Source organism: Lissotriton helveticus, chromosome 9, assembly GCF_964261635.1.
Source record: "Lissotriton helveticus chromosome 9, aLisHel1.1, whole genome shotgun sequence".
In the NCBI taxonomy this organism is placed as follows: Eukaryota; Metazoa; Chordata; class Amphibia; order Caudata; family Salamandridae; genus Lissotriton; species Lissotriton helveticus.
In genome coordinates, this window is record NC_136070.1 from 348,360,942 (window position 1) to 348,388,043 (window position 27,102).

Sequence of the window (27,102 nt, forward strand, 5' to 3'; positions counted from 1 at the left end):
GAAGGAAGGAGTGTGGTTCCGCATTGACCATGTTGCATGAGAAGGGTAACGCTATCATTAGTGCAGGGTGTGCAGTGGCACGGATTGTCTTTTACTGCCCGACTTTTTTGTCTGAGGCCCATCGTATCTTTTTTTTCTCCACTGTTGCTAGAATAGTCGTAACTAGAAGCCTCAACTTAGTTACACATACAGGGATAAGCATATGCACCCAGCGATTATGTCCACATGAGGCGCTCTCATAATGCTGAATGTTCAGCTCTGCAAGTGGCAACAAGCAGGTACACTACAAACAGTGAAATAAATTCATTTAAAAAATACAAAAAAAAGGCAATACTGGGATGCAATGGGAAAAAGATACAGGTTGCACGGCCAGTCTGTTTTGCATTGAAAAGGGAGGACCGATGGGCACAATCGTCCCTCAGAGATGATAATAATAGAGTAGAGAAAGTGCAGCTCTATAACAGGGTGCCAGGAAATACAACAACTGGACAATGTTTACGAGTGAAGATGAAATATCTGCTTTCGGCAGGACTGAGGAGCATGGAAACATCAATTAATGGATTTCATAAAGGTTGGAGCTGAAAAAAGTGAGCAACAGTAGTGTTAAACCAAAGACAGAGACTAAGGTGGAAACGGGTACTAAATGTTGCACCACGATGGCCAGATCCATGCCAGATTTTCATAACAACCACTGACTGTTATGGCCGGCGTTAGGCATGGGCAGTATGGGCAGCTGCCCAGGTCTTCGATCTCAGCCCACCAGCATGGGGGCCCCAGACCAGTGTAACACCACCAAACCTCTTGTGCCCATGCCGATCCCATTGAAGAAAAGTGTCTGTTTGCAATTGGGCGTACAGGAGGGCCCCTTCTTGGGCCTTTCAGGGATAGTGTGGGGAGGCCTATGGGAGGGGGAGACTTCATCTTGTGCCAGTTGAGAGGAGACACATTTTGTCCTGCAATTAGGCCTCTTGCCTGTCTGAGACACTGTGGGACACCCATTGTCATCACTTTCCCATCAGCACAGTTCTAACGCTCAGCCCCCAACCTATTCTCACTCCTTCAGCCTGATATGAGCTGTGAAAGAGGTGCTTGTAGGTGGCAGAGAGGGGAGCTGTGGCCCAGGAGGAGTCTGCACAAAGCAGCTCCCGGAGCCCTGAAGGTGTCACTTATGTAAATTAGAGGGGCCTAGCACATTCCCCTTCACCCCTAAAAATCCTAGAACCGGCCTTGCCGACTGTATATACTATTTCTGCTAAGATATATTGTAGGTGTGCATATGTGGCTGGCCTGAAAATTGAGCGCAACTTGGATCTATGTTGGGTCTTCAATACTGCAGCAAGCAGGATAATGTGCCTGGTCTTTAGTTCCATCAATATCTATGTATGTATAAACCTGCTGAAAACAGCGAAGAGCAGCTGGCTCGAGTATATCACCCACTACGGTACTGTGAACAGGTAACTCTTCATTCAGGCAGGGTAGGGACTTCATAGAAATTGAGACTTACCTGAAACCTCTGAACCAGCTGTAGGGACTGGCTGTCATTTTGGTCTGCTTCCAAGATGACGTCAGTAAGCTTGTGAATGATCACATCCAACGGTCCTTGGTCCTCAATAGGCTTGGTTAGGTCAAGCTGGATCAGGAAAAAGATTCAAAAAGATATTTATTAATGAACAGCTCTTCACCAACAGCTTCTCTAACGTAGGCTCAACAGTCTGTGTACTCCTGGATTGCTACAACAGATTAGGTAGGTAGAATACGGTTATGTACCACACATTTTTCATTGCATGCAGTGTACTGGTTTGTAAGGAAAGAGCTGTATTATGTGTTATTTATATAAAATGCCATTTATGTAGGCAACCGGAATTAGGCACTCGGGGCGCGATCTACAGTGGCATATTGAACACCTTGGTTTAAAGGCAAACAGAGGGAAAAATCTAATTTTGAGAATTTGTCAAATTAACAAAGTGCATTTTTTGTGTATACATCATTGTGAGCGCACAGGTGGACAATATTCAAAAACTGACTAGGAGAGGTGGGAAGACATGCACATCCATGATTCACCATCCCTTCCTTTTCTTGGCACATCACGTCCCGTTACATTGAAAGATGTAACATACACATGGCAAATATATGCATAGTGCACATTATCAACCAGTACTCTCCCATTACTGCATAAGAATTAATTTCTACCCTTAAAATAGGGATCCAAAGCATCAGGTTTCACAACAATGAGCATGGAGATTCGGGATTCTACTTGCATCACATGCTCCTGTCCCTTCACATTCATGTGGCTCATGAGTGTACTGAATGTCAGAAATTTTTGCGGAGATTGGGTCGATTTGGAAGTCGCCAGTAGATAGTTATAGTTAGGACCTAGTTTCCACAGCAAAAGCATTTTTTGTTTTGCCAATAAATTTGGTGCCATGTGACGAATCTTCTTCACCTTTGTTTTTTTCAGTGAATTTTAAATTAGTTTAAAAAAATCTATTTCCTAACTAAAATGTCCCTGTAACCTTTTTAGATACACATACGAGTTCCAGCAGTTGCGTCGATCAAAATCTATGAGTACATTTTGCAGCCAGAGCGCCGTGCCCTGAAAAAGTGTAGGGCCAGTGAAATTATGCCACTTTTACTCCCCTTCTCCTCTGACAGCTATGGGCAAGTGTGCGCTTAATGCGCACAGAGAAGTTCTTCCACCAACACTCTGATACTAGCGAAGAATACTGAACCCACTGTCAGTAAAGGGCAGCTGCACATCTGTATTTTTACTTATTTGAGGTGTAGTACAGTGCAGGCCCTGTCACTCCGCATCAGAGTACTTTACAGCGGTATAGACAATAAGATGTACCAAAAACAAATGCCTTGTAGTTAGGATGGGAATGTCCCCTGCAATGTAAATGGGCTTCTACTCCTTCCCTGCACGACTGACTGATGTGAAACTTATCATAGTTTTTGTTTGGCCCTGGAACCACCCTAATATGGCATGTGTTCAGAGGTCCAGAACCTGTTCTGTGGCCAGCAGGGGTGCATCAAGTGTGCCCTCATAGTGGGCGTAGAACTACTATTTAATTGCGCGGTGAGTCGCAAAGCAGTGGCGGCAGCATGCAGAGTTTTCATTAATCAATAGTGACCAGAACTTTTTGTTTGTGTCAGAGTAGTGTGGTCTATTGACACTCTCATGCAAACTTCCACTGCTGTGTGAGCCCTAATGAGCTTATATTTGGTGTGCATATCAATTGTGTTCGAGCAGAGAGTGCGTGGCACATGTATGGTAGTAGGAGTCTGTGTGTGATGAGACTGTGTACTGACTTGTGAGATTCGGTATGGCTGGTACCTTGTTTAGAACAGAACAAGGTGGAGGGTGGATGTAGCTTCCCCAGACAGTGGAAGAGTAATGACTGCATTTCTGTACCTAGAGGGTGCTGATCAGGACACTGGGTGGAGGAGGCTGGAGAGAGGGCTCCCTTTATAAATTCAACACAAACTTGTTTGCAAAGGGCTACTGATTAGGTCTTCCTGAGCACTGTCATTTGTTAGATTGTATCAGAGGTGAGAGGTGGGAATGCAGTTTCTGTTCTTTAAGGTGAGCGTGAAAGACAGCTGCTGCTGATAGTGTCAGGATACATTGTCACCACCACGATAGGGGCCCTGATTGGCACAGAGACCCCAACGGGCCAAAGGCAACCACGTGTTCACAAGATTGCCGGGAGGCCACTACTGCTGAAGAAAAGGGCCACTGTGCGAGCCCCTACAGTTTGAGCACCACCACAGGGGTGGGATTGCATTTGTCTGGCATACAGCCGGCACTGCAATAAAACAAATGCAGAAAACCACTGGGCCAAAAATTGTGTGTGGAGCAAGAGACTGAAGAACCAGACTGATGTGTGTGAGGCAAACTTGAGACTTTTACTGAGTAAACCTAAATAAGCAAAAACAAATTGAACTGCTATGTGCATCTACGCCTTGTCAGTGTTCAGAGTGAAATGCACCTCTGGCTAATCAGAGGCTTGTCTTGTATTATTTAATGATGGTGTGGGAAATACGTAAGCAGAGGGAGGGCACCTATACATGTAGCATTTCACTGAGGATCACAACTAGGATTGTAACCTTTTGACTGAACCCAATTATTGTAATATGATACGATATGTGATTAAAATACTTTCATTTAACTCAGAAGGTAATCACTGGGATGGATCCTACATGTCTCTTGATTGGCTATTGAGTTTTGAGGCGCTACCCCCTCTCCCCCATATATTACATACCTTGACTGCTCGCCCTTGCTACCCTCAGAGTAAAATGGGGAAAGGGTGGACCTGGCCCAGTTTGCAGAGCCATAGTAGGAGAGACCCCAGGACATCAGTGGCAAATTACCTCAACCTCCACCATTGGGACCCAGGTGCCCCGTCTACCCTGTGCCTTCACCCCCCTCCCCCCCAATCGTGGTCAGAGAGTTGCAACAAAAAAAACATTTTTAAATACATAGTTACACACATTGTATATTTTCAAAGATCAATCACATGGGATAAAAATGTCTAAGAAATGAAAGTTTGTATCTTACACTTACAGGATTACTGGTAAAAGAAGAATGTAGATAAAGGGAATCTTATGATTCTAAGGCAGAAGCCCAGATAAGCCAAGAGCGAGGCAGACCATTTACTTGGGTTTATTAGCATTTAGACAGGGGTATTTTCTTTTTTTTTTTTTTTTTTAAAACCTTTATTGTGCATGAAAAGAACAAATACGGGCCCACAACCGTCAGGTCGGACACGATACATTGAAGCACAAATGCAAATAAAACAGTTCCCCCGCGGCAAGAGATGGTGTAGCAATAATCAATAAACATCACACTAGAGCGAAACATGGCGCCGGGGAGAAGGAGCATTGAAGGTTACTTTTGAAAATTTTCTGTACGAAACATAAATCAATGAAGAATAAGAGCAAAGAATACTGAGTCCATAGAGTAGCATCATTACAGGAGCGGGAGGCATCATCACTAAAAACCACAAAGGAAATTAATACATCGGACAATATGGCGGTACTAAGAAAACAACAAAATCAGCAGCCAGCATGTATGTACGTACCACCGTCAGCGCCACCCCCTCCCCACTAACCCCCAGCACGGACCCAGAACAGAAACAGGAGAAGAAAGCGCAGAAAGATAAAATAAGGCCCATAGAAACTAAATGGAGAAAAATAAAAACCCTCCCCCCCACCCTACAGCAACGCGGAGGCTACGGCCTACCCCCCCCCCCGGCAGAGTGTCTGTCGCCCACTAAAGAACCCGAAATATAGACAAGAAAGAAAGAAGGAAAAGAGAAAAAAGGAAAGAAAAAGAAAGAACAGCCCCAATAATCTCCCATGAAAGGGAAACCGGGGAGGAGCCCACCACCCGTCCCCCGGCTCCGCCCACCCGCAAGGCCAACAGCGCAAAACATGACGACCGGCGGCGGCAAGAATTACAATCAAGAGAAGTCGGAAACACAAAGGCAACCCACATCATAGGCAAGGATAGCGATCCACCTCCCACATGTCTGCCCTCAGTATCACACTCCCAAACATCAATAGGGATGGAGAATCAGGCGCCAAAAACATTACCAGCAAAGCAATTCACAAGGCACGAAGCCGGCACAGTGCACAGTAAAAGAAATCAGCATATCACAAATCTGGCTCGGTCAGCAGCGGGTAACCCATCAGTCAGTAATAGGAAGCGTTCATCCCTGTCCCGTTTTTTCACGACCACCACAGTTAATCAAAATGTCCCAAAAAAACGCAAACAGCAACCCAGGATCGGTAAGTCGGTACAACCACCCAAGCATGGCAGCCCTGCTCAAATCCAATGATCCCATCCCGGGCAAAGAAGGAACCATCTCCATGTCACAACGCGGAGCCAAGTCAGGAGGAAAAATGGCCACATCCAAAAACTCCCGAGGTGACCCCCGGGCAGTGGGGAGCATGACTAGGGGCAAATACTCCCACCGCGGGTCCAGTCCGAAATCTTCACATCGCCCCGGAAACGTAACATCAGCAGCCTTGAAGTTTCCGAGGTCCGGAGATTCGGATCCGCCATTGTGAAACAGGGCAGCCATCTTGATGGAGACGGACGAGGAATGAGAACAGTAGAAATGTATCCGCGAATCAACAGGTCGCGAGCTCCCCAAGGCACACATGATATCTTCCACCTTGCCGATCAGGAGTTTAGCAGAGTGTGCCAGAGCGTGATGAAGGGAGAGGACAGCAGCCAGAAGATCGCCATTCCCCACATCTACACCACTCTCCCCTTCGAGTGTGTCCCGTTGCACTACACGTCCGCCATAACACTGCAGCACCGACTTCAGCAGGCTGTGTTCCATCATGGCCGCCGTTTGCGTGGGGGTAGACACTATGAAACAGGTCAGGGCATTCAAAGTGGGAAGCCAGAGTTCCAATCAATATAACGGTCACCAAGAGTGCCAATACGTTGCAACAAACGGAGGACCCAGAGAGACGGGCAAAAGTGAGCGGGAGCAGAGAGTCGGGAGCCTCCCGCTGAGTTCGGCGCTCCACAAAAGCCGGGTCTCGGCAGCCAGTAGTTAGGGCACTGGCCGCCGCGCGGTGCCTCAAACAAAGCGCCAGGCACGATTAACTCCGTACCTGCAGGAGAGCGGGGCATGCGTCGTGAAATTCGGGTACCCTTCACCAGGAAAAGTTCCGACCGGCTCACAGCGGTTGCTGGCCTCCCAAGTCGAGCACCGAGCGGCCGGCCTCACCATCCACTCGAGGTCCCGGTCCGAGAAGCGCTGCGGGCCGCATATTGCGATCCATCCTTTCACCCGCTAGCGAAAACGGCCCCGCATCAGAATTTCTCCACCGGTCGCCGCACGTCGTCACAATCACCAATCTGCCATGGCGGGCCAGGATAAACGACAGGATAATGGCAAAAGCGGAGATGACCCTCGGAGCCGAGGGACTGAGCGTCCTACCCGGACGCCATCTTGGCTCCTCCAGGACAGGGGTATTTTCAATCCTTTCTTTGAAAAAGTATGAAGGGTGTTACGCAGTCCTAAAACACATCTTCAGTGTTGCCCTCTTCAAAAAATGATTAAGAGTTCTGTACTATCTGATTTTCTGAATTTCAAGCCCAGTCCTTCTTGGTTTCGGAGTTTATTTCCCTATGATATGTAATTCCGCTCTGGACAACGTGGGTTATGATCATGCAAGCCATATGGAATACACATTGTTTCTCTTCAAAGAGCCAGTTTAAAGATTTAAGGACAAACAAGATATGCCCTGGTTTCTTCAGGTTTACTTTTGTCTTGCTGCACAGTGTAGCACTACTTTTAAGGGCAGTAAGTTTGATTTTGGGGGAAAAAAGTAAAGCCATTCTTAAATCCAATTTGGAGGACACTAAGGATTTGGTCTTTTGCTTGCTGATCTTGTACAGCATTTTCGTGACGTAGATTGTCATGTATAGAACCAAAGATGTTGCTATAATGAAGGGCCCTTAAGGAGCCTCGTGGAACACCATGTAGCGATGGAGAAGAATAGGAGGAGAAGTTCCCATCATGTTTGGGATCTGTGTGCCAAGTAAGACCGCATCCAGTTGATGGTGGTGCCATCTTTTCCCATCCTCGTCTAAAGTATGCAAAGACTATTGTTGTGCTCGCCTGCATCAAAAGCAGCTTTGCCGTTAAGGAGTACTAAAGCCAAGACTTCCCTTTGTCTAGACTCTCTAGAGCCTCATCAATAAGTGGTGGGGTTGCTATTTTCCCTGCTGCACTCTTCTACCAAAGCGGACTGGTTCGGGTCTACCCTGCTATTATACTAGATGTGATTTTTCTAAGTTGCATATTAACTACACTCTCCAGAGTCATTCCAAGAAAGGTAGGCAAGAGAAGGGTTTGAAATCGTTGAGCTATTCTATGTCTGCAGCTAACTTTATTTTACAGAGTGTATGATTTGCCTTTTTTTTTTATTTAACTCTTAGTTAACATTCCCTCTGGTGAGCAGTTAATGATGTATGTCCTTGTAAGGAGTGATGCAAAATTAAAAAAATACTCAAAGGAAGACATTTTAACAAAAATTAAAAAAATGTTTTAAAAAAGCTGATCCTACCAAAAAAAATGAAAAGGCTGACCATACCAAAACAAATGGGTGTGGAGCCGCAAATAAGAATTTGAGCAAAGAGCGGCCCCTTCACAACACATCCATAAGGGTCAAAGGCATGACTACAGAGGTGAACTCTTCTATCTGGAGGTAAAGGTGGTCATGTCTACAAGAAGATCATCAGCACAGTGCATTCAACGCTATTTACAGTGCACAAACTACAGAATTATGACTTTGTTCGTCCATTGTGCCACTTGAACTAGACGAGTTGCCTACTTACAGTATCCTGAAATTAAATTTCTCTTCTGAAGTATAATGTTCTGGGTTAAGGTCCTATTGGATCCATGTAGCCCTGATATCCTGTCTCCTTTTAGTCGGAAAACTTCTGCATCTTTCTCGCATTATGTCTGCTGTTCCCAGATACAATGTCCCCAAGTTATTTTAGTATAGAGTTTCCGAACTCGATGTCTCTCAGTATGGGATACTTACACCAGTGCAATCTAACCATACGCAGTTACATATTTTGGAGCATTGTGGTATAAATCATACATTTAAGCAGTGATCGAAGTGCATTAAAAGAAATTATGGGGCCGGTTATGCTCTACGCATTGGGAGGGGGGGAAAGGGGGGAGGGAGGGGGGGAAAGGGGGGAGGGAGGGGGGGCAAAGGTCGAAGAAGGCATGGCTAAAAATACAAAATATTCTGTAACTTTTTCATTCTTACACGCACAGCTTAAATGAAAATTAAATGAAAGTTTTGTTAATCAGTGGGATATGCCCTATCATACATTATGAAACCTCTAATAGTCAATGCACTGTACAGAGCCACAACATTGAATCCTGGTTGGTGCAGTGGAGAGTGGAGAATGGAGAATAGTGACTTGTGTAGGTTTAGTGTTACATAGTCCTAGTCTGTGAAAAAAAGCACTGAATATGCAAGTCATTATAAACTTGCATTACACACAGTTTAAGACAGGCTATTACGAAATTTGCATAAATGATTCAAATAAAAAAAATTATCTTCCAAAATACAGATTTTAGTAATACCCAGACAGTACATAGTGCATTTTTGTATAATGGTCTTTTAAAAGCACACACTTCAGAGCACAACTGGGAGCTCCCTGTCAATACCTCTCAAAAAGAATAAATGTGGGTCATCAGGAAGCTTCAAGTGGTTCCATCAATTTAAGCCAATACCGGCTGCCAGGCACCCATTACATTTGCAGATTGAACAGTTGCGCACATTTACATTTCATTCAGGGAAGCGGGCACCCTGGCAAGAAGGTTTGTTTAGCTGTCTGCTCCCCTCCCCAACTTACCATTTAGCCTCCAATTTTGAAACCCTTCGCATTTACAGTGTTTAAAATTGTACAACTTTACTTTGTTAATTATGTATAATTTATTAAGCTGCAACCATTGAATTGTTTTGAAACATTTGTGGACCCAACGCACAAGTAGGCACTTTGGACCCCAGGCTAAGAATGAGTACCTAAACCAACGTGGTTACTCTGGTAGTGCATGCACCACAGAAAGCTCAGGGAAAACGAGTTTGGTGAGGGGGCGTGTGGGAACCACCATACGTCCATGCTGCGATGTCACAGCGCATGAACTAATTTCTTAGATCTTCAAATTCTGGTGCATAACGCTCTTCTGCATCCATGCAAAGGATCAGAGTAGAGTTATAAAAGAGTCTAGGAGCCTGTATAACATAACAATTTAATTTTAGTCTGTTTTCGTTGTTTTGGATTCCGCCCACATGAATGTTTGAAGGCCGACAGAGTGAAGCTAAGATGATGAAGGGACATGGGGATGGGATCAATTTCAAGTTGGAGAGAGAAAAAGGGGCAGAAGTACGGAGGAGGAGTGGGAGAAAATTTAGGGAGAGCAGGAGGAGTCACAGGAGAGTAAATGAGGCAAAGATGGGGAAAAGATTGAATTAACGATGGGGAAAGCCAAAGGAAGTAGAATTGTATTTAGCTATAACTGGATGTATAAAAGCAAGCCTAGCAACATAACATTTCACAGGCCAACAGGAAGATACAAACCTGATAACAGGAAAATGAAGAGGAAGGTGGAGAAATGTAGATTTAATGGGACGACAGGTGAGACTGCAGGTTTAGTCCTGCAAGTGGAAAGTTTTTAACAGGTAAGTATTCAATACTCTTCGGAGAACAGGGAGCGTAGAGGGTGATGGGAAGGAATGGAGGACGTGATGATGAGAGCAGCCGTTCAGCCCGTTTGAGACATGGAGACAAAAGTGGAAAGATTGGGAAAAAAGGTCACGAAAAAATTCAAGGATACAGCAAAATAGTGCAGGTTGTGAGCGGTGTTGAAAACAGGTGAGGGCAGCAGGGCTGAAGGAGAAAGGGTTCAGCATGTCTCCTCAAAGAAATCAGTATAAATGATGCATTTCCATAATGGCTGTAATCGCAACTTGAAGGCAAAGTAGACATCTCTGCATCCTCCTAGACACTGGGACACTGCACCAGTGGCCACCTTCACTAGCCAACACCATTAAAGGTTTTCCAACTTAGAACAAGCTTCTGGCATAATTCTCAACAGAAACGATGTTGGGGTAGCTAAGCTGGAAAGGAGGTTGTAATGAATTTCTCCATTTATGCCAACGTCCTAAAAAGAATCTGATGACCCACACTGACCCCGCTTATGTTTGTCCACCCGTGGATATATGAACATACCTTTATAGGGGCCTACGGCCAAGAGCGGCCCTTGGAGGTAAGAGCGGAGGGTTGTGGACTCAGACCGCAATGAGGGAAAATTAATTATTTCTTTAATTTTCCCTCTTCGTCTGTCGAGTTCACCCCGCCCACCGCTCTTACCCGCACATGCCGCTCCTGCATATGGCTCTCTTTCGTAAGGATTGCCACAGACTGAGCAGTCTAATCGGGATGCAGGAATAAGCAGTCACGCAGTATCACAGATTGTGTGGCTAACTATTCAAACACAGTACAACTGTCTGCACCAGCATTATCCTAGAATCAGTGCTCAGTAATGGGAAAGTCCTCTACGGCCCATACAGGTGGTAATGAGCAGCAGTGATAACCACCTCCACCTGTCACTCAAATGATACATTTAAATCCGCCTCGCACCCATGAAGGGCTCCTGTTAGAATTCGTAATTCTACTTATTTTGGGGGCCTGTGAAGCATTGTACATGTCCACTCAGAAACACTTCAGAGTACTAAGTTGAACAGATAGTGTACGAGATGCAGCCAGTCATCATAGAGCGTTGTTAGGCTAGAGTGATCTCAATCTCTGGCTATGTGGTATAGGTGGATAACTGGAAAAGGCAGTATGCCAGGAGGAGGGTAGGGGCGAGGGCATAGATTGCAGATACATCAGTCTCACTGGAACAGCAGGTCTCTGGTAGACAAGTGTTGCACGAAGGATCAAAAATGGGTAGGAAGCAGAGAGCGGCAGCAGACATCTGTCCTCTTCTTTCAAAACAATACATCAGAAACAACCCAAATTATGGCAAGCAGACTCAAAGAAATTGCACCATATTCGTCACATGCCTATAATCAAAGGAGACTTAAAATCAACCATATTTATACATTGTGTCTGGAAATGTACCATCTAATATCATTGTGTGTCAGCCATGGACACGTGCATCAAAGGTCCCAATGCTAAATAAGCAAACCTCGGGTCAAAAATATGACTGATTGCAAGGAATGGATTGTGCGAGATGCGTGTTCCTCTCTGAAACTGTTCTAGCTGAGCCGAAATCTTACTTTTTACAGCAATCCCACAAACTTTTCCCTTGGTAAGAGATTTAAGAAAAAAATACAAACCTATGGATGCCCGCCGCCACTCCTCTGTGCTCTTCTCTTCCGGACTCCAGGGATTACGGAAGCACACTAGCCGCCTAGCCTCCCCTAAGCAAATCAAAATACCACTGTCACCAGCATGACAGCAGTGTCGTGATTGGTCTGAGCGGCATATTTGGCTGCTCAGGCAATGCCAGGGAGACTGGGACAGTTCTCCACCTTGCTGTGCAACACAGCCAGGTGGCGAAATGCTAAGTGTGCATGTCTGTTTGATCAGCCCAAGACAGCCAGCCAAACTGTCATGCACACTTATGGTGCACAAACCACTCCTCCCTGTGACCCCAGCCTCGCCCTAACCTCGCACCGTAGCCCATACTAAAAATAAAATTATAGTAACTTTATCATTTTACATTGCTCAGAGCAGCGGGGCAACGCTGCTCCACCTCAGAATCTGTCCCCTTCCCATCATTTGTCTTCATTTTTAATTTTTCCTAAATGAAGGCTGCTCACCCTTTTTTTACGCAGGTATGCACTTTTCAGCATTGTTTGCTATAACATATCCTTGCACCACGCGAGAACGGTAGAAGGGTGCGCAATGTGCATGTGCCACGACATGCACAGATGTGTCCAGATGCATAAGTGTGCATGCGTAATGACACATGCATCAATAAGCCATCTTTGAGTTAATTTACACTGATGAAAAACAATTTCAACATTGCTGGACATTAACACACAGGTTTCTTGGCACATACAGACTGTAAAAAGCATCAGCAAAGGCATAGCCTTTTAAAACATTTTTATTGGCATTTTGCAATTAACTATAAATCGGTACATTACAGTAATATTCAATGGTGTATACATGGTGTGTCAAGATATTATACATTAGTTGTTTATCTTCTACATTGGTCAGTAAGGTTTCCTCTTGTGATTTAGCATATATTTGTACAGGGTTACATTACACAGCACAATAACCACGACGTGGTTCACTAGTCGCTGACATCCGATAAAGATTCCTCTTCTGGGGGCTCACAGATATAACCCCAGAAAGCATTCCACCTGCCCCATACCAGAGTCCATGTTTAGGGGCATACCCTGTGGACATAGACTCATTTCTTTATTATCATTGCATTGTCCATGTCACGACACCATTGGTGATGGTTAGGAATTTGTCTCAGCCCCCAGTGCTGCGCTATATTCCGCTTTGCCAGTACCATACCCAGTGTAGCCCAGTCTTGAGCTGCATAATTGAGGTCTGTAGGCTCCCAAATGTTAAGTAGACATCTCTTCGGTTCCGGCGGACCCATAACTCCTGTTACCTGCGAAATTGTGCGCATAACCGCCCTCCCAATAAGGTGGGATTTCCGGGCAGTGCCAGAGAGTGTGCAAGAATGTACTCAATGCGCCACACTGCCTCAGGTATCTCTACCTCTTTTGGGGACGCGATTGCCTCCTGCCAATCTGTTTCGTCCAGTTCTCCCACTTAATTCTCCCATTGCTCCTTAAGGGCTGCCGTGGGGTCCGGCTGATTATTATTTTTCGGTAGGTTTGGGAAATGGCTTTTTTACTCAAGTGGTCTGTCAGAAGTCTGTCCTTTAGTGGCGAGGCCTCTGGCAGTTGTGTCCCTGGTGCAATTACTCCCATGAGAGCGTGCCTAATCTGCATGTATCTGAAAGATTCCGTCTGCGCCAGTCCATAAGTGATCTGTAACTGGGCAATGGGACAACCTCACCTTTTTTTCCAGATATCTCCCACCTTTGACATACCAATCAGATCCCACTGTCTAAATCCCATGGTATTTTGCAGATTGCCTAACCGCCGAGTTTCCCATAGTGGTGTGGCCTGTGCCGTTGGACCTGTGAAAGCAATCTTCCTAGATTTATTGTATAGTGCCCCCACTATCCCCTCGGCTTCTAGGAGGTGCCTGTCCATGCAGAACGCTGGTTCTTCTTGAGGTGCGTGAAGCCATTGATGTATTACCGTCAGTTGCGACGCCTAGTAATATATTTTTATATTGGAGAGGGCGATGCCACCGTCACACCAGCCCCTCACTAGTTTATGCATGGCTATACGGGAAGACTTCCAGTCCCATAAGAGATAGGTCACCTCAGCGTTTATCGCTGCAAAGTAGTCGGGGGAACTGCGTATTCTACGCATAGGAATCTGGGGAGTGCCATCATCATAAAGAGCGGTACAAAAGGGGGTGGTGATGGATGGAGCATCTGAACCAATCAAACACACACCCAGTCAAAAGATCTGGGTTGGATCCATCACCGTTCTTTAGCCCACTCTGCCACCCCAGTTCACACATGGCTATATGCAAATCAGTCTGACCCTGTGCCTCATGGGAACAGTCCAGCCCGAACTGCCAAGCCATGCCTTCCCTGGACCGGAAACAAGCTGCCGAGGACCGGTTTCTGGCATTACAGCCGTCTTCAGCCCGGCTTGCTTGAATCCAGTGGCAAAGTGAGCAAGGGACTCACGTCTGAGCATACCCTGCCACACTTATGGCGGCAATAAGCGGTACTAAAGGGGGTGGTGATGGATGGAGCATCTGAACCAATCAAACACACACACCCAGTCAAAAGATCTGGGTTGGATCCATCACTGTTCTTTAGCCCACTCTGCCACCCCAGTTCAGACATGGCTATATGCAAATCAGTCTGACCCTGTGCCTCATGGGAACAGTCCAGCCCGAACTGCCAAGCCATGCCTTCCCTGGACCGGAAACAAGCTGCCGAGGACCGGTTTCTGGCATTACCGCCGTCTTCAGCCCGGCTTGCTTGAATCCAGGGGAAAAGTGAGCAAGGGACTCACGTCTGAGCATACCCTGCCACACAAAATGACCGCGTCCTCAATAGTAGGCCTGCGCACCATGACGCTATGTAATCTCTGTAGATTAAGCTCTGTGTTACGGTTCGGCATAAATCCGGATTCGTCCGGGTGGATCAGTGTTTTGAGATGTGGCTGTAGTCGCATGGCCAGAGCTTTAGAGAGTATTTTGGCTTCTGCATTTATCAAGGAAATCGGCCTGTAAAACATGCATTCCTGCGGCACCTCGCCCGGCCTATGTATTGCAACTATCCTCGCTAGACGCTGATCCCTGAGCAACTCCCCTTTCTCCAAACTATCTTTGTACATGTTAAGCAGATGTGGTATGAGCTGAGTTTCTGCTCGCTTGTAGAATTCTACAGGATTACCATTGGGTCCTAGGGCTTTTCCCGTATGCAATGCGCCTACTGCTAGCGTGAGCTCTTCCGAGTCAGATCTGCTTCCAGAGCTTCAGTTGCATCTTAGATCAGTGTGTTCATCTGTATGTCTTTTAGGAAGGCTGAATTTTCTTCTATTGTAGCTGTGGCCATGGGTGTGTATACTTCTCATAATGGGCTAGCAATGTATCAACTATATGCTGTGGGTCTGTGATTACAAGTCCAGTCTCCAATCTGAGTTGCGCCACCCACCTGCTAGCCCTTCCCCTTCGTCCAGCCAGACTAGGAGTTTGCCTGCTTTATCACTTAATTCGTAAATAGTGTGCTGGTGAATTGGGTTTTCACCTCCTACCATGCATAGGCCCCCTGTATACCTGTTGCGCTAAAGGTAACTTGTGTGCAGAGTTGTCACTGGTGTCTGTGGCATGATCAATCTCTGCCTGGGATACCCCCTGTTCCAAAGTCTCAATCTGCTGTCGTTGGACCCGTTTATGTCTTGCAACTAGGGAGATTGCATGGCCCGCAGTACAGTTTTATATGCCTCCCACAAAGTCGTTGGAGATGGAACTGAGTGTTTGTTTTCCGCAAAATATTGCCCTGTTGCTGTAATTAGACCATTTCCAATCTTACGGTTTTTGAGATATCCGAGGTAAAGTGGATACAGACGGCACCGTCCCGGGAAGGCAAAGCCTTTTAAAGGTGAGACCTACTGGCTTTGCCATGGCCTATTTGTATGCTGCGCAAAGCCGCCTCTTTCAGTTGAGCTATGGGCTCCTTAATGCCAAAGGCGTCCCAATATTACAAATTAACAACAAGTCAAACCTTTACTTTTATTCTATCAATGCCTCCTCCCTGGGTGTTGGCACATTCCGTGTATCTGAAGGCGGAGCTTTCACTTTGTTTTGTGTTGAACGATTGTTTTAATAACCCGGGAAAAGTGGAATAACTTCCATCATTTCATTTGACACTTGCAAATAACTTTTAGCTCAAAATAAACTGAAAATGGACACAGCCTCTCCCACCCCGCCCCCGCACAGTTGCTCAAACAACATTTGGCCTATCTGTCAAGGTGTTGCAGTCTGCCCCCACAATCATTAAACACTACAGCCCCATTACCCTGTGCGCTCTTGGCACTCATGCCCCAGCCACATAGTTCCAGGCTTAAACCTTCCAAACTCAAACTGCTACAACCCTTTTCTGTTTCAGGATCTTAGGAATTGTTCGTTTTTTTATAAAATCTCAAACTCATACACTGAAAGCGTTCAAGGAAAGTACTCCCTTTCCCTCAAAGTCCCTTCCCGAGGTTACTACCGAATGTCCAACTCACAGCACAACCACTCTCTTAAGTGGAACTTTTGCACAAAAGTAGCTTGCCCTGGGCCGGAGTGGGCTAGAATATAGGCTTGGGCGCAAAATTAAAAGTGGCCCTCAGAGAGTTAAAAAAAGAGAGTTAAAAAAAAGTGCCCTACGTTTGCAAACCAGGGCAGTTTTAAACGTGTAAAAACAGGCTGTAGAAGTGTTTTGCAAGGTATGGAAAGCTGGGTGCCTGTGTACTTGCTCAGGCAATGTGTGTGGTAAAATCTGCGGCGAAAACTGACTCTACAAAACATAAATAAGGCCCACAAACAGCCGGACCAGCACTTCTGGCGCTGCCAGATTATACTATAGGCCACTCCGACCCTGCATGTAAAAACATACTATTTTTGATGTACTTCTGTATAGCACAAAATAATAGAAATATACAATAAGAAGTGACAGTTGAAAAATACAGAAATAAAAATGAATACAAAACAAGCACAGCAAATGTGTGAAAAATGTTTTTTTACTGGAATTCGCAGTAAGGTTTCTGTTCATTTTTGGGCCTTATATTATAGGAATTAAATATAAATATTAAAACCTTCTACTGAATCCTGCGTCATTCTAACACAAAAGTTTCCTAGATGTTTTCTTAAAAGGTGAAAGCGGACAGCTGCTCGATGTGAGCCCGTGTTTTAAAAGCCTCTTTGTGTCCGTTACATGTGTGAGCACGCGGCTCTGGCCAGAGCTACCCATTCACTCATGCAGAGGCAGAACCCCTGGCTCTGCTGTCTCAGAGGTAGATTGAAGTTATGTGCTATCCGACACGGACGCCACCTGCTCTGCTTGTGTTAGTCCTGCAGGACTGGTTGCATTCCCAGCAGCATTAGCTGTTTTTTTTTTTTTAAACAACCTCTTACAATGATCAGGGGCGGCCTTAGGCATGTGCAAGCTGTGCACCTGCACAGGGCCGCCAAACCCCAGGGTCCACCACGCCAATATATATCCTTAATATTATAATCCTCTGAGGATGGATACATATTTGCGTGGGGGCCCCTGGCAGGGATTTGGCGGTCTCCGGCTCTGTTCCACTTCCAAACACCCTGACCCCACCATACCCCCCCCCCCTCTTCACTGGCCTGCGTTCCTCCTGGTTCCTGATTGGCTGGTCATCGAACGCCTTTTCTGGACGTTTTATTAAAACACCTTCCTGCGCTCCGGGGGGCTCCGCCCCGCTCGGACCCCCTCTTCCGGGGCCCCCTACCTACGCCCCCTGCCCAGGGCTGTCATGAGAGCCGCGCCTGCAATGATGCTCACTGAGCAGAGACACGCGGGGACGGCCTGGAGGCCATTTTGTGACTAGAACAGGTGGGGCACCTTTGCCTAAGATATTAGAAGCAAAGGCAGCACTGACTATAGTACTGCGTGTCGATTTTCAGCCTGCAGAACAAATAATCACATGTTTTCTCCTTCAATAAGTACATAATGTGGCAAGCCCGAGATAGCAAAAGCAAAAATCGGGCCACAAGGCCAAAAACCAGGCCCACAAAGCAGGCAAAACCTGGCCACAAGCAGCCAAAACCCAGCCCATACACTGAACTTTCGGACCAGATCTTCGGCCTCGTCCACGTCATTGCCCCATATGCCTGCTCGTGGCTTTGCTTCGTCATTGCCCCATATGCCTGCTCGTGGCTTTGCTTGGCCTCCCGCCACACTCTCCTTGCTCGGTTCATACCATAAGGAAACGTGAATGTGCCCAGGGTCCTCCTGCTCTCAAGCTTGCGTTTTACCATTTGCCGTTTGGGGTGTACATACACAGACTGTCTGCAGATGGACATCTGGGAGTGTCTCTCCCTCCCCCCCCCACCCCTCCCCCCCCCGCCACCCCAATCCTCCGCCACCCCAACCTCCCTTCCAGGACGTAACGATGTTATCAGTTCTGGACGGTACGTTACCAAATGCATTTTGCTACCACTGACGTAATTAAACAAACACCTGCAAACGATGATGCAGACAAGTTTCGGACCGGACACCGTGTCCGTAATATGTGACCTAGCCTGGGGCGGTTGCCCCTACAGGAAACATCCTGCTGGAGATGCAGCCCTCACAACATTGTTCACGGGTCGGGCGCACTTACTGCCGCGGACCGCGCGACACGCAGGGGAGCATGGGCGGGCAGCGCCCTAGTACCACACGGCGGGCGAGCGGAGCTGGTAGCACGTCAACCCCTTGGAGCCGCCCTCGCCAACAGCCAATAGGGAGGGCTCACCTGGAAAAGGGGGCGTGCCTTTGAGTATAAAACAGGCCCAGCAGCTAGGCTCGGCCTCTTTTTCTCGCGCCTGGTTCCCCCGGCTCTGCGCTGATCCCACCCTGAACCCTGACCCAGCGGCAGAGCGGCGGGCGAAAGTTGTGAATTTGTTAATGGTCATGTTTTGTGTTGCAGGCGGAGTCACAGGGCGATCTGGAAGCAGATGGACAGTAGGGGTACCTCTGCGGCAGAAGGATACAGTCTAAATACCTCTGCCTGGCACAGTAAGGGTGCCTGAGCCAAGAACCTGGAGCCGAGGGGGTTCCAGGAAACAGCGTCGGCGCCCCGTTAGTCCTTCGGGCGGTCGGGGGGCCTGAACAGACCGGGGGTGTGCCTCATTGCTCCGCCCTGACAGGGGGGGGCGGGAGTATAACGAAATAAAATGGTAATTTACTGCACCGTCAGAGCATCGACTCGCCGTGCAAGATGGCTCCTTAGGCATGCGGGTCAGCGAGGGGCTGCCGCATTGGATCGCCTGTAAGATGACCCACCTTATCAGCTACCTGTTGTACGAAATAAACCTGCGACAGTGCTTTCCCACAAATATGTCTCATGAGTTTTCCTTGGTATATAAGTGTTAATGTGCGCAGAGCGGAGCGAGCGAGCGCTGGCGGGGTGTGGGCACTATAAGTGTCTGACTCCTTCCCGCCCATAGCAGCCTTTCGGAAAACTGAGCAAGTACTACACAGGAGGCCAGTTTACATTTCCTCAGCATCGTTAGGGCCTGGTGTGAATGGAGGCGCTCACGTATTCGACTGTTTCACCACCTGACGGAAAATACCTCATCTAAAACATAGTAAGAGGCTTTTTTTTTTTTTTAATATCCTTTAGATGTCAAACTAATCGATTGAGGGCAGGGGAGTGCCAAAGAAAGATCTGAGGAGGAAAAACAAAACTGAGAAATAAGGTATTCTACGAGGGTGTGCTTCACATCAGCTCTGCAAGTTATAAAACTACTATGTGGGCCCCATACTGATGTAAATAAAAAAAAGCATTGCTGTGCGCAGTGTAAATAATATATTTTTAGGTTTAATGTCCCCTGGGGTCCACGGAAGCAGGAGGTCTACATTTGGGATAGAGTCGGGAAACCGTGTTTGAATTTACTGCACATTGTCTTGGAGATCTTCCAGCAGCAGCCACTCTTGCTGCTCCCACCATAAAACAACTAGCAGAATGCAATCACTGTGCTGCCATGCGTAAATTATATCCGGAGGCATCTCCCTGCTACAGTAATGTTACTTCCAGCAAGAGCACTCTCTCTGCTCCCATCTTGTAACTTCAAGCAGCAAATGTTCTTTGCTGCCATCATGTAATGTCCAGAAGCAAGCACTCTCTGTTCCTTTCATGTAATGTCCAGCAGCAAGCAATCTCTTTCTCTCTGTTCCTTTCATGTAATGCCCAGCAGCAAGCTCTCTCTTTTCCTTTCATGTAATGCCCAGAAGCAAGCTCTCTCTTTTCCTTCCATATAATGTCCAGCAACGAGCACTCTCTGGTCCAGCAGCAAGCAGAGAGTGCTCGTTGCTGGACATTATATGGAAGGAACAGAGGGAGAGTGCTTGCTGCTGGGCATTACACGTAAGGAACAGAGAGAGGGAGTACTTGCTGCTGGACATTACACGAAAGGAACCGAGAGAGAGAGAGTGCTTGCTGCTGGACAATACATGAAAAGAACAGAGCGAGTGCCTGCTTCTGGACATTACATGTAAGGAACAGAGGGAGAGTGCTTGCTGCTGGGCATTACATGAAAGGAACGGAGAGAGAGAGAGAGAGAGAGAGAGAGAGAGAGAGAGAGAGGGTGCTTGCTGCTGGACATTACATGAAAGGAACAATCTCTTTCTCTCTGTTCCTTTCATGTAATGTCCAGCTGCAAGTACTCCCTCTCTCTGTTCCTTACGTGTAATGCCCAGCAGCAAGCACTCTCCCTCTGTTCCTTTCATGTATTGTCCAGCAGCAAGCACACTCTCCATTCTTTTCATGTAATGTACAGCAGCAAGCACTCTGTGTTCCTTTCGTGTAATTTCCAGAAAGCATTCTCTGTTCTCATCATGTACCTTCCTTCCATATGCCTGTCTCTTCTCCGGTCATGCCAACAGCCAGCACTCCCTCGGCTGGCATCATGCAGCTTCCGATGTTCTCCAATCCAGTGTGGTCTCCTCTGGCAGCAATCTCTCTCTCTCTCTATGGCTACTGTGTAATGTCCACCAGCAGGCACTTTCCCTCGATTCCTTTCATGCAATGTCCAGCAGCACGCGCTCTCCCTCTGTTCCTTTCATGTAATGCCCAGCAGCAAGAACTCTCCCTCTATTCCTTTCATGGAATGCCCAGCAGCAAGTTCTCTCTCTTTTCGTTTCATGTTAATGCCCAGAAGCAAGCACTCTCCCTCGGTTCCTTTCATGTAATGTCCAGCAGCAAGCACTCTCCCTCTGTCCCTTTCATGCAATGTCCAGCAGCAAGCAATCTTTCTCTCTCTGTTCCTTTCATGTAATGCCCAGCAGCAAGCTCTCTCTCTTTTCCTTTCATGTAATGCCCAGAAGCAAGCACTCTCCCTCGGTTCCTTTCATGTAATGTCCAGCAGCAAGCACTCTCCCTCTGTCCCTTTCATGCAATGTCCAGCAGCAAGCAATCTTTCTCTCTCTGTTCCTTTCATGTAATGCCCAGCAGCAAGCTCTCTCTCTTTTCCTTTCATGTAATGCCCAGAAGCAAGCACTCTCCCTCTGTTCCTTTCATGTAATGTCCAGCAGCAAGCAATCTCTTTCTCTCTGTTCCTTTCATGTAATGCCCAGCAGCAAGCTCTCTCTTTTCCTTTCATGTAATGCCCAGAAGCAAGCTCTCTCTTTTCCTTCCATATAATGTCCAGCAACGAGCACTCTCTGGTCCAGCAGCAAGCAGAGAGTGCTCGTTGCTGGACATTATATGGAAGGAACAGAGGGAGAGTGCTTGCTGCTGGGCATTACACGTAAGGAACAGAGAGAGGGAGTACTTGCTGCTGGACATTACACGAAAGGAACCGAGAGAGAGAGAGTGCTTGCTGCTGGACAATACATGAAAAGAACAGAGCGAGTGCCTGCTTCTGGACATTACATGTAAGGAACAGAGGGAGAGTGCTTGCTGCTGGGCATTACATGAAAGGAACGGAGAGAGAGAGAGAGAGAGAGAGAGAGGGTGCTTGCTGCTGGACATTACATGAAAGGAACAATCTCTTTCTCTCTGTTCCTTTCATGTAATGTCCAGCTGCAAGTACTCCCTCTCTCTGTTCCTTACGTGTAATGCCCAGCAGCAAGCACTCTCCCTCTGTTCCTTTCATGTATTGTCCAGCAGCAAGCACACTCTCCGTTCTTTTCATGTAATGTACAGCAGCAAGCACTCTGTGTTCCTTTCGTGTAATTTCCAGAAAGCATTCTCTGTTCTCATCATGTACCTTCCTTCCATATGCCTGTCTCTTCTCCGGTCATGCCAACAGCCAGCACTCCCTCGGCTGGCATCATGCAGCTTCCGATGTTCTCCAATCCAGTGTGGTCTCCTCTGGCAGCAATCTCTCTCTCTCTCTATGGCTACTGTGTAATGTCCACCAGCAGGCACTTTCCCTCGATTCCTTTCATGCAATGTCCAGCAGCACGCGCTCTCCCTCTGTTCCTTTCATGTAATGCCCAGCAGCAAGAACTCTCCCTCTATTCCTTTCATGGAATGCCCAGCAGCAAGTTCTCTCTCTTTTCGTTTCATGTTAATGCCCAGAAGCAAGCACTCTCCCTCGGTTCCTTTCATGTAATGTCCAGCAGCAAGCACTCTCCCTCTGTCCCTTTCATGCAATGTCCAGCAGCAAGCAATCTTTCTCTCTCTGTTCCTTTCATGTAATGCCCAGCAGCAAGCTCTCTCTCTTTTCCTTTCATGTAATGCCCAGAAGCAAGCACTCTCCCTCTGTTCCTTTCATGTAATGTCCAGCAGCAAGCACTCTCCCTCTGTTCCTTTCATGTAATGCTCAGTAGCAAGTACTCTCCCTCTGCTCCTTTCATGTAATGTCCACCAGCAAGCGCACTCCCTCTGTTCCTTTCATGTAATGCCCAGCAACAAGCACCCTCTTTTTGTTCCTTTCATGTAATGTCGACCAGCAGGCACTTTCCCTCGGTTTCTTTCATGTAAAGCCCATCAACAAGCACTCTTTCTCTGTTCCTGTCATGTAATGTCCATCAGCAAGCAATCTCTCTGTTCCTTCCATTTAATGTCCAGCAGCGAGCACTCCGTGTTCCTTTTGTGTAATTTCCAGCAGCAAGCATTCTCTGTTCTCATCATGTACCTTTCTTCCATATGCCCGTCTCTTCTCCTGTCATGCCAACAGCCTCCCTCAGCTGGCATCATGCAGCTTCCAATGTTGTCCAATTCAGTGTGGTCTCCTCTGGCAGCAATCTCTCTCTATGGCCACTGTGTAATGCCCACCAGCAGGCACTTTCCCTGCCCCAGGTACGCAACTTCCTGCAGCAGGCCCACTTCTCTGGGTCTGTTATGCAAGCACTTACCCAGCTGCCATCAAGCAGCTTCCAGACAAAAGCCATCTCTGCTCCTGTGCGGCGGTAACTTCCACTCTGCTGCTGCCAAGTTACTTCCAGCAGTAACCAATCAACATTACTATTACTGCTATTGGGCAACTAGCTCTCCCTATGGCTGGTCTCCCGTAAGGGCTACAAGTTATGCCCTCCTTGTTTGCAGGACAGTTTTCGATACATCAAGAGTGAATAATCTATAGTGCCAATATCGGCCACATTCACCAGCCCTTCTGCAGCAACATACATGTACATAAATAAGCAGACAAGACAACTTTTTAGAGGGAATAAATGCTGCAGGTTAATTAGAATACAAAATATGCCAAACATGGTGGGTTATCTTACAGGCGATCCAAAGGCAAGCCGTGCCTTGCGGCCTACCACCTGATGGGCCAACTTGCATTGTGGCCTTAGCCAATCGGTGCTTAGCGGTTGTGGTGAGGGGATAGCCCCTCCCACTTCCGGTGAACCATCGGTCTTACCCTCTTACTTATGCCCACCTCGGCCAGAAGTGACGCACGGTACCCCGAAGGGGTCACCGGACACTAGGCTGTCCAGTGTGCCATCCTGTGGCACTAAAGAGGTGGGGACGTGTCAGTCAGCCCGCATTATTCGCTCTTGGTATAATAAAAAATGGCGAGCTACTTCAGGTCCAGCAACAGCCTGAGGCGACAGTACCACTGATGACTGAGACAGGAGCGCGAAGGTGCCTGCACCAGCCATCAGAGAGATGTCCAGGGCTAGTGGAATTCGAGCTCTGGCATGCCTCAGTGTCTCCCTCATCTGTGACACGCTAGAAAAAGGTCAACTGCTTCTTCTGACAAGAAAACAGATACAAATAGAAACCTAAATGTGTCCATAATTACCCCATTGTCCCCTTCTAAGGAATCTTGTAAGGCTCAACCCTTGCAGGCCCTTTCGGTCATGGTTGGCAACCACAAGATACAGAAATACCAAGGCGATGGCCACTTCTCCATATGGCTCACCTTTGGACATGCTCTATGACATCATTTATGTTTTAAAGGAGCGGGGAGACAAGTGTCTCTCCTCCCCAAACCTTATTAGGCCCTGGAGAGCCCCAGAGCCCTTTAAAAAATGTTTTAAAAAAGGGGACAAGGACCCAGTGGCCTCCTTCCCAAGTCGCATTAGGCCCTGGGGACCCCAACCCCCAGAACCACTTTTCTTTTTAAGGGGCTGGGTACTGCGCAGCCCCCTCCCCGAGTTTTTTTAAGGCCCTCGGGACCCCCATCCCCTGGGCCATTTTTTGGTTAGTTTTTTTTTTTTTTTTTTTTTTTTTTTTTTTTAAGAGGGGGGGGCCTCGAGGTCCCCCTCCACAAGCTTTTGAAAGGCCATGGGGACCCCATTCACCCAGGGCCCTATGTATTTTCGAGGGGAACCAAGTTTTTCCTTCCCAGAGGCCCTGATGACCCCATCCCCCTGACCCCATCCCCAAGGGCCCTTATTTATTGAAAGGGGAGGGGGGCTGCGGGCCCCCCTTGTCAAGCCATTAGAGGCCCAGGGGTCACACTAACAAAAAGTGGAAGGGGACCACAAACCCCCCTCCATAACCCTTTAAAAGGCACTGGGCCCCATTTCCCCCAGGGTCCAATGCATTTTCATCCCCTGGGGCCAGCATTACTGAAAGGTAGGTGCCCTGGTGACTATCTGGAGGACCCACCACACATTCGTTGGGGCTGCAGGGGAGTCCAAGGACCCCGCGCCTCAGCCGGATCCCAGCATGCAGAGGAAGTCTGCATTGCTCCCGTCCACAGGGAGCAGCTATTTATGCTGCTCCCTCTGGGTGGAAGCAATCTCTTGATCGGTTTCCCTGCCTGTATTTGCTCCTGCATGGTGGGAGATCCAAAAATGCCTCTGCCAAGCAGAGCAAACACAGATTTCCTGCCCGTGCTGAGTCCCGGAGGTGGGCTCCCTGGGGCAGAGCATGCGAGCCACCCTGGAGACATAGAAAGCTCGGACAGGGGGGCCATGTGCCCCCCCCCCCCTTATACAGTTTAGCGGCCCCAGGCCTTTAGAAGCTCAGAGAGGGGGAATGTGGCCCCACCTCCCCTTCTATGCAAATGTTGACCCTAGGGGCAGGCTTCCAGGGGCATTTAATGACCCATAGGCGGAGGTGCCACGCAGCCCCCTCCTCCTATTAAATACGACCTGAGGGATTTTTTTTCTTTTTGGCCCAGAGTGGGGCCTTGGGCGGCAGGGTATCTACCCTGCCCTCATTTTTTTTTTTTTACAAGTTCAGGACAGGGGACTAAGTTCCCGAGTCCTGTACTGGCTGTCAGCAACATTTTTCAGATGTTGCTGGCAGCCAATCAGAGATCTCGCACAGGAGTAATTTTGCCCAAGGGAAAATAAGTTCAGAACGAGCCTCTCGCAGACCCAACCTTCCAGATATCTATATTTTGTTCACCTTTATTTCTCAAAAACTATTTAATGTATTTACAAAAAAATTTATCACAAAAAGCATAAATCTGTGTACCAAAATCTAGCTTCCAAACAAATTTGGTGTAATTCTGTTCAGCAGTTTTTGCTGTATAGGCCTGTCTAAGTCTAAGGAAAATGCATGGGAAATTTGCTTTTGGGACTCACCTGTTTTCTCAGCCCACGCTTGACGGATCACCCTGAAACTTTCCAAGCACAAACTAGTAAAAAAGAAGCACCTTATGGAAAGTTTCGTGGAGATTCGTCAAAAGTGGTAAAGCTTATTGGCAGTACAAAAAATGCATTATCAATGGAACAGCTGGCCTAACTAGAACACTACTGTGGGTAATGCCACTGGGATGGAGATATATATATATATATATATATATATATATATATACACACATAGATATACATCATACACACACCAATATACATATACACACACATTTTTGTTTTTCACTGAAAAAGCTCAAAGGTTAAAGTAATGTCCGAGTTAGGTGTTGTAATAGTATATAAACTACTGTTTAAAAACAAACAAAAAGCACTGAAATTCACCAGTTATAATGTATTACGCTAACTATAGCTTGCACCTCTGCCATGCTTATGAACCCATCCACATATTACATCATCACCCAACCTTCTGAAGAAATAATTTTGAGGTCCTCCTTTGGATTTCAAATTGAAAATACATGACTTTTCCCAAATAAGAAAAGATGTTCAGTGAAGAAAAACAGGTTACGAGGAAATGTAAACTCGTGAGCAGAATTATTAGTACAAGCAGCCGTTTTGTTTAATATCACACTGACCAGCCGGCAGAAACACATTCCAACAATGAGCTATGTGTGTTCTTAGATATACAACCGGTGTTGGACCAGATCCCTTCCCTGCCAAATTCTTCTAAATCAGTCTGTGTGACAAACACTGCTGAGGAGAGCACGTCAGATATTCTTATGAATCCTGAGCAAACACAATGACCGTTTAACAAACTACATCGGATATGGTCAATGGTTTGAATAGCACATTTTTAGACACAGCTCCCAAAATGTTGGTCACAAAAACGTAAGTGTATAACATGTATTAAAATTACAGACTTGTGGCTGGCATTCCGCAAATGGACTGTTTTGCACCAAAGAGTGTAAAGTGTGTTAGACAGTTGGAACGTAGATATCGACAGGTTATAACACTCTAACACACTAACACACACAGTTGGTGACTGCAAACCGTTCTGTGTTTCCTGACATTTTCAGCTAACTACAACATCACTTTCACCTTTGTTTTTTTTCAGGGTGATTTCTATTTTTTTTTTTTTACGTAAAGAAAGATATCCATCTCTATGTGCAGCGTGGGGTTGGCCACACCCTGTGGTCAACCCCTCATAGGCCTGCAACTCACCTAACCTTTTTGGGTTTCGCCTGCCGAAGGCTGCTGCGCAGCCTTTCAGCGCAGGTGAAAT

General features: G+C 47.0%; 1 protein-coding gene across 3 annotated transcripts in view; it reads right to left on the reverse strand.

Moving 5' to 3' along the window:
* The window catches only part of ITPK1 (inositol-tetrakisphosphate 1-kinase), a 603,720-nt gene that overhangs the window by 203,076 nt on the left and 373,542 nt on the right, over positions 1 to 27,102 (reverse strand). For all 3 annotated transcript variants that reach the window (XM_078660084.1, XM_078660082.1, XM_078660083.1), the window contains one exon: positions 1,505 to 1,630. In XM_078660084.1, coding sequence (XP_078516210.1) covers positions 1,505 to 1,630 — 126 coding nt within the window. The remainder of the gene's footprint in view (positions 1 to 1,504; positions 1,631 to 27,102) is intronic.